General features: G+C 50.8%; 1 protein-coding gene across 1 annotated transcript in view; it reads left to right on the plus strand.

The window, feature by feature from the left end:
* Positions 1 to 10,086, plus strand: part of tet3 (tet methylcytosine dioxygenase 3) — a 64,472-nt gene extending 54,386 nt beyond the window's left edge. Inside the window, 5 exon segments of the mRNA XM_064353768.1 lie at positions 60 to 149; positions 1,498 to 1,635; positions 2,075 to 2,420; positions 2,654 to 3,461; positions 3,701 to 10,086. Coding sequence (XP_064209838.1) covers positions 60 to 149; positions 1,498 to 1,635; positions 2,075 to 2,420; positions 2,654 to 3,461; positions 3,701 to 4,628 — 2,310 coding nt within the window. The 3' untranslated portion in view covers positions 4,629 to 10,086.
* Positions 10,087 to 11,423: the final 1,337 nt, after the last annotated feature.

Raw genomic sequence — 11,423 nt, forward strand, 5'->3', positions numbered from 1 at the left:
TGGACTGCACCCTTTCTGTGCACTACCTGATCATGGTGTGTGTGTTTGTGTGTCCGTAGGAGGAGAATCTCAGGGACAATCTACAGAACCTGGCCACGGGAGTGGCCCCCCTGTATAAGCAGCTGGCGCCCCAGGCCTATAGCAACCAGGTAAGAGTCAGCAGCGGGCGGGCGTGTCCCTCTGCAGGTTCAGGCACAGGGGCGCAGGTGTGTCCCAGCAGAACTGTGTCAAAGGTTTTCGAGTCCCTGACGAATTTTAAAAGGAACACCGATTTTCACCCATGTTCAGGACATACGCTCTGTATGATTTAGTTTAGTGACATGTCTTGATGAAAATTCTCAGGGATCTGCAGGAGTGCATTGACGTCATACCAGCAGCAAATGAGTTTATGTTTGAAATGGCTGTGCCTCACTGTTGTATGAACTGTACACAAAGAGAGGTGAGCTGCCCCTATTGCAGGGAAAGCATTACACTTTTTGCATTGCTAGTATTTGGCACATGTTCTTATCCAGACTTACTTGCATGACTGTTACAAAAAAAAAAAAAAAAATCACAGCTTTTGATACATATATACTGAACATACTGCTGGGTACAACAGTCATGGCTTATCTGGGAATTGAACCCCCAACCTTTCAGTTACAAGGCCTGTTCCCTAACCATTACACTACACCACTACTTACATGCAAACGTATTCCCCTTGTGGGTTTACTCCCTGTGCAGTGAGGCGAACCGGTTCTGTAGTGGAAGGAATCCGTAGTGTGCTCTGATTGGTTGTGTGTTTCAGAGCTGAACTCTGATTGGCTCAGGTTACCGTTTACTCTACAATCAGGGGAACTCGTTCACTCACGCGAGGCCGTCTGTGATGAATCCGCAGTTTAAAAAAAGACCTTAATTACGCAGACAGGCGGTTTTACTGTTGTTTGGTTAGCTTAGCTGATAGACAGTGCAGCATATTTAAGTCTTTTTGCCTTGGCTGTGTGGGCATGCAACTTCAAGGTTGCAGGTTCGAATCCCAGGTGGGGCATTGCTGGTGCACCCTAGAGTGAGGTATTTAATCTGAATCACTTGTGTAAAATTATCCAGCTGTATAAATGGATTGCAGTTATAAGAATGGAATCTATGTTGCTCTGGGAAAGAACATCTGCTGAATGCCTAAAAATGCACACTGTATTTGTTTCTGTGCACCAAGAGGCAGCTCTGTGGAGAATAAATGCTCGGGTGTTCAAGCGCTGAACTCTGATTGGTTGCGTGTTTCTGAGCTGAACTATGATTGGTTGTGTGTTTCGGAACTGAACTCTGATTGGTTGCGTGTTTCAGAGCTGAACACTGATTGGTTGCGTGTTTCAGAGCTGAACTCTGATTGGCTGTGTGTTTCGGAGCTGAACTCTGATTGGTTGTGTGTTTCTGAGCTGAACTCTGATTGGTTGCGTGTTTCAGAGCTGAACTCTGATTGGTTGCGTGTTTCTGAGCTGAGCTCTGATTGGCTGTGTGTTTCAGTGTGCCCAGGAGCAGACTGCCTCGGACTGCAGGCTCGGGCTGAAGGAGGGGAGGCCCTTCTCCGGGGTCACGGCCTGCATGGACTTCTGCGCCCACGCCCACAAGGACCAGCACAACCTGCACAACGGCTGCACGGTGGTACGCAGCGCCTCCTCCTGGCCAAACTCCTGTCCTGCATGCTGGAACACAATGTACTAGAGCAGGACTATTTCGGATATGTTCTGGTTATGGAGTGCCAGATTCTGTAAATAAATTCATTTAAATTATAATAATGTAGCTTCCCTCTCGTGACCTGCAGTATCCAGCTTGTGTGTGCATTTCCGTACTGTGCATACAATTCCCTGAGTGTGTGTACGACAAATATGTGTGTGAAAACGTGTGTGCGTGTGAGAAAAGGTTTGTGTGTGTTATTATGCCCATGTTTGGTGAATGTGTGTGTGTTTGTCAGACAATTGTGTCTGTGTGTGTGCGTACTGTATTTTGAACGTGCAGGTGAATGTCTTTGTGCATGAGTGATGTGAGCGGGCAGTTTTTGGGCAGCCAGCCCTAACGGTCAGTAACCCTCCCCCCGGCCCAGGTGTGCACCCTAACGAAGGAGGACAACCGCGTGGTGGGCCAGATCCCGGAGGACGAGCAGCTGCACGTGCTGCCGCTCTACACCGTCGCCACCACCGACGAGTTCGGCTCCGAGGAGAACCAGCGGCGCAAGATGGAGAGCGGCGCCATCCAGGTGCTGCGCAACTTCCGCCGCGAGGTGCGCAAGCTGCCCGAGCCCGCCAAGTCCTGCCGCCAGCGCCGCCTGGAGGCCAAGAAGGCCGCGTCCGAGAAGCGCAAGGGCCCCAAGCAGAGGGACACGCCCGAGAAGGCCATCAAGACCGAAGCGGGCCAAGTGGAGTCCCCTCACCTGCAGCAGGAAAACAAGGGTGGGTTTAGGCCTGGGTCAGCTGCAGTCCTGCAGTGTACTTAAATAATAGTCATAAAAACATTATTTATATGTGTTTATATACCTTTCATACAGTAAAGTAGCACTTTACACATAATAAAAAAAGGTAAACCAGGGACTGTGGTCTTGAAGGATCATTCTCTATCTGAAATGTAACCAATTCTTTTTTTTAAATCTTATTAATCTTCCCTTTTTTTCTGGCCACACCCACAGCAATCCCCAAACAGGAAGTGAAACCCACCATTAAGATTGAGAAGAAGGATCCCAGGTACCAGGCCTTCAACGGGGCCCTGGACGGCTACGCGTCGCTAGGGAAACGGCAGGCGGCCGACCCGTACAGCATGAGCAACGTCTACTCCTACCCCGGTTACTATGCAAGGAGTGGCCTTCCATCCAACGGCCAGCCTCCCGCCCCCGGCCCCGCCCCCGGCCCCGCCCACAGCCCCATCAACGGCTTTCACCCCAACCTTTCCAGGGTGCCCTACGGCTACTACAACTACCCCGCCAGCGCGCTCTTCCCGCCCCAGTTCCTCGGCTACGACAGCCGAAACGGGGCGTGGCCCAAGCCGCCGGCGGCGGGCTCCGCGGACAGGAAGCCGGACGTACAGAGCCTGCAGGCCAGCCTGGCGCACTCGTACCCGCACCACCCCGACCAGCAGCAGCCCGCGCCGGGCTACCAGTCCCCCGCGCCCCCCCCCCGCCCCCAGACCGCCCCGGCGGACTCCGCCCGCAGAGCCACGCCCGTGATCAAGCAGGAGCCCGCGGACGCGCCCCCGTTCCCCGACTGCAGGGCGGAGGGGCTGCCCCCCCAGCGCTGCGTCTCCACCGGGCCCCTCCCGGCCCACCAGGGGGAGGGCTGGCCCGCCCACAGGCTGAACGGGAGCTTCGGCCCCGAATCCTGGGACGCCTCCGCCTGCGCCCCTGGCAAGCAGCAGGTGCCCCCACATCAGCGCCCGCACCACCCCCACGCCCAGCAACAGTGGAACTCCTTCCAGGGGGCTAACATGCCCCAGACGTCCCCCGCCCCCTCGCCATCCCCCTCCTAAACCACGCCCCCTCACCTTCCCCCTCTCTTAACCACGCCCCCTTACCTTCCCCCTCCCGAAACCACGCCCCCTCACCTTCTCCCTCCCTAAACCACGCCCCTTCTCCATCCCCCTCCCTAAACTACGCCCCCTCACCTTCTCCCTCCCTAAACCACACCCCCTTGCCTTCCCCCTCCCGAAACCACGCCCCCTCCCCTTCCCCCTCCCTAAACCACGCCCCCTCGCCGTCCCCTTCCCTAAACCACGCCCTCTCACCGTCCCCCTCCCCCCACCTCCCCGTCACCCCTTGCCACTGGGGCAGCCCCTCTCCGGCCAAACCGTGGGGCGGGGGCCCCGCGGGGGGGTACAGCCCGGGCCTGAGCCACAGTGGGGGCCCGGCGGGGGGCTTCCCCGGCAAGCTGTGGTGCAAGGCTGGGGAGGGCCGCTGCTCCACGCCCCTGGGGCTCCAGGAGAAGGCCTGGAAGTCGTGCGGGGGCTCGGCGGCGGGCTGCACCCCGTCCCAAACGCCCGAGGGCCGGCTCTTCCCCGACCCCTTCCAGCAGGCGGAGGCGGCGCAGGCCTGCTGGGCGCCGGGCGGGGCCCCGGAGGAAGGGGCGGGGCACGGGGGCCGGCCCCGGGAGCCGGAGGAGGAGGAGGAGGAGGAGGTGTGGTCGGACAGCGAGCACAACTTCCTGGACTCCAGCATCGGCGGCGTGGCGGTGGCGCCCGCCCACGGCTCCATCCTGATCGAGTGCGCCCGGCGGGAGCTGCACGCCACCACTCCGCTGAAGAAGCCCGACCGCAGCCACCCCACCCGCATCTCCCTCGTCTTCTACCAGCACAAGAACCTCAACCAGCCCTGCCACGGCCTGGCCATCTGGGAGGCCAAGATGAAGCTGCTGGCGGAGCGGGCGCGGCAGCGGCAGCAGGAGGCCGCCCTCCTGGGCCTCTCCCTCGACGACGTCAAGGCCTACGGCAAGAAGCGCAAGTGGGGCGGGGCCGCGGCGGCCGCGGCCGCGGGAGGGGGCGGAGCCGGCGCCGCCCAGGACAGGAGGCAGGGCGTGGCCACGCGCCAGGCCCCCGCCCGTCTCACCAACACGGTCGTCACGGCGGCGCCCTACGCCTTCACCCAGCTCACCGGGCCGTACAGCCGCTGGGTCTGAGCGGGGGGGTGGGGGGGTGGGGGGCGGAGCCACAGACTCAAAGAGGAGGGAGGGCGCCTCTCCCTCCCTCCCTCCCTCCTTCCCCCACTTCCTCTTTTCTTCCGGGTCTTTTTCCATCGCCCCCCCCCCCTTTGCTTGAGCCACCGTCACTCGATTCACCAGTCTGAGGGGGGAGGGGAAGAGATCGGCGGGGTGGGTTGCTTTTTTTCCATTTCTGTTTTTTTAAAATAACAGTTTATTATTTTTTTTTCTTCATTTTTTTTTACCTCAAATTTGGCGGCAGTTTGGGACTCCCCCCCCCCGACGGACTAGCTGCCTGTGGTGCTGTTTCTCTCTCTGGTTCCTCTCCTTAATACAATAATGATCCTAATTATAATTATTACTATTATTATCAATATTATTATGATTGTTATTGTTACTGTCAATGTTGTTATTACTGGTATTGTTATTATTATAATGAGGATGATTTTTTTGTTAATATTGCTTTCTTTAATGTTATTATTATTATTATTATATTTTTGGGGGGAGAGGAAAGGCTCTCCTCTCTTCTCCCCCGCCCATGAATCTGGAAACACGGTGTTTTTTTTTTATTTTTTATTTTTTCATTTTTCTAAATTTCCTTTCTACATGGAGACGGGGCTCTGGACTACAACCAACCGACGATTACCCCAGCTGTGTGCGGTCAGAGGAGCAGGGGGCGTGTCCCCACGACAGAGGCAGACAAGCAGGAGGGACTGAAACATCAACATGGACTCTCTCATTTCCAGCACTGAGGCGCTTTTTAAAGTCTGTTTTGCTGACGGGTTGATTCTTCAATAATTGGACAGAAAAAAAAACAAGAAAATATTGGAGGAGGGGCCCTCCTCCCCTTGGCTGGTATTTCCTGGGAGTGGGACCGAGTGTGACTGGTCTAGCCCCCTCCCCCCAAAATAACCAGAGGAAATGCCCTACCCCCCCCCCTTCCCCCCCTTGCCCTGCCCTGCCCTGCCCCGCCCCGCCCGGCCTGGTCACAGCCTCACTCTCAGCCTCTCTCCACTGGTGCTTCTCATTTGTCTTACGTCAGCCGTACGGGCGTCTCAGCTCGCCGCGCTTGGTTTCTCCATCTCCACGGCGACGCGCGCAGCAGCAGCGGGTCCCTGGAACCCAGGTCTTTCCTGCAGAGCACTGTGGGATACCACTTTGCGTGCACACGCCTGTCTCATGTGCAATGGTGCTGATGTGGTCCCATCTCCCACAGTCCCTGTCCCGCCCTTTAACACGCAGACGTACGCGCGCGCACACACACACACACACACACACACAGGCAGACAGACCCTTGTCATTGCACGCAGAGCCACGCCTTATCGCTTCAGCGTACAGAACTCTCCACCCCCCCCCCATCCACCCCCTCCCAAGCTACCCGGGGGCTTCGCCGTTTTGGGTGGCGTGTCATTCGGACAGGAAGCGGACTCGCCGCCGTGCCGCGTGGTGCTTTTAGGCGCAGGACCGTGTGCCTTAGCCAGGGGGAGTCGGGTGGGCGAGGACAGACAGACGGACGGACGGACGGATGGACAGAGGGGCCCGGCTGGTCTCTGTACTCTCACAGTTACACACAGCTTCCCCCCAGACCCCTGTCCCCAGTCCCCCAGTCTCCTGTCCTGCCACACACCACGTACTCTGGTGCTTTTTCTTTTTGGGGTGCTAGAACTCCCCTTCATGGCACAAACGACGGTGCTACTTTTGTACCCTAAAACATCCACGCCCCTTCACTGCTGGTGCCACTCCCCATAGGCACAGACAGGGGTGCCACATTAACACCCCAAAAACATCTCTGGCCTGTGCTGACACCACCTACTAAACCACCTGCATGAACACCGGTGCCTCTTTTGCACCCCAAACATTATTATGCCTTCACTAGAGTCCACACTCGAGGTACACATCCTTCTCAATGCTGTCATTGCAGCTGAAGCTTCCAATGATATCCCTGCACACCCCGTCCAATAATGCGCCTGCCACAAGTCGGGCAGCCAATCAGGAAAGCCTTTCAGAGACGCTGCAGTATAGTTGCCTGTGCTGCGTGGCATTAATGAGACGGGTTTCAGATGAACTGCAAATCCCAGCAAGCATTGCAGCCCTCTCGGGCTGGAGCTGGACAGCCCCTGGCTCAGGCTGAAGAGTTTTTGGCTGGGGATTGTAGTCACTTGGGCCAGATAGTGAGGTTTGAGAGAAGCGGGCCCAGCGCAGCGGCGAAAATGACACGTCAGTCCAGATAAAGACCGCTCCCTTCTCACGAGCCGTGCCCACGTCCCTGATAGGTCGCTACTATCAGCCCTTTTGCACTTAATTTGGCCCTGCCCCCCCCCCTTCCTCCCCAAATATCTTTCTGTAAGCACCTATTGAAACTTCACCTCCCCTGATAAAATGAAGCTCTTATGCAAAGGCACTGTAACGCAAGGCTGGGGAACCCCCGTTCCAGGAGTGCCATGATCCGTTCCTGGATTTCACGCCAGCATCCGCTTCTAATTGCGTAATGAACTCACTTATCAATGTGGCGTGCCGTTTTTTTTTTTTTGTTTGTTTTTTTTGCTGTATTCACTGATAAGCTCATGAATGACAGCTGAAAGCTGTTCTATGTGAATCACCGCGGCCCAGTCCACAAGTGAACCGGCGTTGACGTTCTCAGCTATTTCAGCCAGGGTGACTGGTGAAAACAAAGATCTGGCGTGGCATTCCGGAACCGTGGTTCCCCACCTCCGCTTTGAAAGTGGCTCCTAGCGGTCTGGACCAGAGCGCTTCTCCTTGTGTTGGTCCTTTTCTGTTTTCTGTACTGTGCTGACCTGGGACAGTCTGCCCTCTCTCTCCTCACTTCCACACAGGGTGCAATGCCCCCTCTCCGCCACTCGAGATGGGGTGGCGCTGCTGTTCACATCTTTCATTTGCGGTGTGCAAAACTGCAGCATGGCCCTTCATCAAAGCTCTTAGCTGTGTGTGTGTCTGCTATGGAGAGCGCACAGGGCTGAACCTGGTTTACTGTGGGCCAGAAACTGCTTGGTGCTCAAAGCTGATTGGTGCTGGTGCTTTTCAAGAGGTCAGGCTTCCTATACCTCATGTAATAGAGACACTGGTCACAGTCATAGCATGCTACAAACACATGGGGGCGACAGAGAGCCGCGAACGGCATCTGTCCTTCTTCCCATGTGCTTGCTGCCTATACATAAATCATAATCTACATTTGTTTTGGATTATTATTTATTATATTATAATGATGATTATTCTTATTGTTATTGTGATTGTTGTCTTTTTTTGGGTTTTTATTGTTTAGTTTTACCTAATACAAATTGTAAATACAAAAGAAAAGATTTTATAAAAGCACTTTTAATCTTGATTTTAAAGGAAAAAAAAAAGAACAGATTATTGACAACTTGAAACCTAGTTTTTGTTTTCATGGAATTTTATCGGGAGAGATGAAAATGTAAATATTTAATATTTAGGTAAGATTATTTAACTGGAGAGGGATAATGACTAAATCCTGAGTGATTCTGGGATTTTCCGTCTACAGTTGTCAGTGTGTTGAACCCTTAGCAGCAAAAGACAACACCTCATTCCAGTGTGTTGTGTCCGAATGTGTATACTTAATACTGATGTCCTGCTCTATATAAGTACTGTACTACATCAATACCTCTTCAACAGGAACCAGCCCCTTCCCATAAGAACCGATTCGATTAATCTGTCCTTTTTGGAGATTTCACACAGTTAAGAATAAATAACGATCTCAAATCGGACGAGAAACAATGAGCATTAACACACACAAGCAGGTTCCCATCGAGAAGTCGCAGTGCTTGAAATGGAGTAAATCGGTCTTTTGTGTGCTAAGACTGTCCCCAGATACTGCAAAATCAATCACGAGGTCGAAAATAATATTAATACAACAGCATTCACAAAGACCATTCGTTTTCCACACTAGAGTTTCTTCAATGTCCACTGAAAATCCCTGGAAGTTCACAATTTATCTTTCGCTATTTTTGAACGCTTCGGGCAGACGTTGTTCGTCCATCGTGACCAGCCTGACAGCAGAAAGAACACGGAATGTGCTGGTTTCTTTGCCTTGCTTATCGTTTCCTGTTCAAAGCCCCTCCTTTCTCTCAAAACAAAACTAACTAGAATCAAGAGGCATAGTTACTTTGATTCAGTGTCGATCATGATAATGATAATAATTGGTGCTGGTTATATTTATTAACTTTTTAAATGTGAAATTTCTTTATAAATCCAAAAAAAAAAAAGAAAAAAAGAAAATGGTGGAGATGGATGGAAGATCATGTTCATTCTCGATTTTGCTCTTATTTCTTGTCCTGAGGTTGTTGGGACTCATGGTGCTACCCCTGAATTCACTGTGGAATTGTGGGTAGGAATCGGTTCTATCTAGAAGCGATCGACGGGTTTTCTTTTTGAAGCTCGTGCCACAACGCTGGAGTGATACAAAGAAGACCAATCTTTTTTTAGACAGTGGGGAAACTATGGTGCTGACAAAGAAATTGAAATTGTCCATTAAAAAAAACAAACAATTGTGTGATTAACATTTGTAGTGACTAGAGTTGGATTGGCCTAGTGGTGTGGTATTTTAAGGCAAGTGAGCTAAAAAAAGAAAAAAAAGAAAAAAGAATTTAAACTGTGAAGAGAAAGCACTTGCAGAGTTGCAAATTATTTAATCTCCCCTCCCCACACACTCCACAGTCCATCCCCTTTAAGTAAATCATTGTGGTAGTCAATCACTTTTAAACAGGTAAAACATAATTTTTAGAATTATGAACACATTGGCATTGAAGTAAAGACTGTTAACTCAGCCTCCTGTACAGTGTATGGTCTTGAAACTGGTTGTAATTGCCCTCTGAACATACTGTCCAGTTATACTGTGAGGGGATAGAAGGTCAAAGCACTGCAGGTGTTTATTTCTATATTTCACTCTCACCTCCCCAACACACACACACACACACACACACACACGTGCATGCACACACACATGCACGCACACACACACACACTCACACACGCACAAAGCGTGCTATGTCCCGTCCACAGTGCTAGTTCCAATTGAGTTCCTGCAGCAATTTTTTAAAAACTGGTTGAATTAAGCTTGGAAACTAATTAAGTGCTGACCCTATCCATAGCAACAACCACACAAAAACAAAAACACAAATAAAAAGCAAAACATAACAAGAAAGTCTAAAAAAAAAAAGACAACTGGCAGCTACATTCCTTTTATGAGTTTAAGATTGATCTTGGTTCTTTTTTTTCATGTCAAGTATGCAGTATGTACAAAAGTGTTTTTTCAGTCTCTCTCTCTTTGTAGCTGTAAGGTGTATTATGTGAATACATAGTGTATGTGGTACAACCCACAATATTGTTTTATGTTCTGAGATAATAAAGAAATAAAAAACAATAAAAATGAAGAAACAAAAATAAACAATTGTGTAAAATGTAATGTTTTTATTATTATCATTATTATTGTCACATTATTTTAATTTTGTCAGTAAGTGAAGCAGTAAGCGTCTGTTGAGGCTTTGAGTAAAAAGGTCAAGGGAATTATGGTTGTGTTTGGGGGGTTGTACCACACTACCTGTAGGGGGCAGTGTTCTTCCATTAGTGAACTGAATGGTGGGAACCATAGGCCACTAATGCAAAAAATATATACAGGCAAAGAAACCACAAGTACTATTGTTAGTCGCTGTATTGGTATTCATATTCTGTGGCATGAATTTATAATTTTATGGCAGTAATATTTATAGTATATATATTAAATGTTACTCATTTCCAACTTCGTGGCAGTTGGTTGCATACTGATACTTTAAAGTTTTGCAGGAGACAGTTGAGGGGTTGGGGGAGGCGAGTGGCAAATTTTAAAGAAGCAGGATTCTGTTAGCGTGTCCCACGGTTTAAGAGACTGAGTTTACATTAGCATATCCCAGGTCTTAACGGACTGAGATTGTGTTAGCATGCATCGGGCTTAACAGACTTGGTTTATTTTAGCACATGCCAGTGTTTAAGATGCTGCCTTTATGTCAACATATAGGCTACCAGGGCTCAGTGTTAACATGTGCCAGGGTTTAAATAGACTGGGTTTGTGTTAGCATGCACCAAGGTTTAAATAGACTGGGTTTGTGTTAGCATGCACCAAGGTTTAAATAGACTGGGTTTACATAATCATATATCAGGTTTTAAGAGACTGGCTTTATGTTAGCATGCACCAGGGCTAGAGAAAGTGCTGGGTGTCTGCCACAAAATGTAATAATAGTGGCGAGCAGGACGTCCTTCGTTAGCAATAGGGCTGGGGGGCATTTGCCCTGCATTCCATATGCCCCCCCACCCCTCCCCCCCAAAATACATCAGGGCTCCTGCCCAAGCTGCATATTGTATTGTTGAAATCAGGTTACCAAATTCACCCCCCCCCCCCTTCCTCCTCCCGCCTCTGCTGCAGAACTTTGGCGTAAGTTTTGTCACACCTAAAATTTCCCTGGTTTTTCCGGGACCTTATCGGGATAGCTGCGGTCAATGATGCCAACGCGTAAATTTGTCCCATTTTCTTGGATGTCCCTTGGAATGTGGCTTTTTTGGGGGGTTGGAACAATAAAACGTTCCGAGGCTGTCTGGGGAACAGTCCCATCATAATGTTCCCTCAGGAGCACTTGGGAACCCAAACCACGTGGTTGCACAGGGTTCCGGCTGTCTTATTTTTTAAAAGCTAGGATTCTGGAACCACAGGGGTGAGAACAAACTCGCTCTATTTGTTAGGTTCTAACTGACTGGCAACCAACAAAATAA

The sequence above is a fragment of the Anguilla rostrata genome, chromosome 10, assembly GCF_018555375.3.
Source record: "Anguilla rostrata isolate EN2019 chromosome 10, ASM1855537v3, whole genome shotgun sequence".
NCBI classification, from domain to species: Eukaryota; Metazoa; Chordata; class Actinopteri; order Anguilliformes; family Anguillidae; genus Anguilla; species Anguilla rostrata.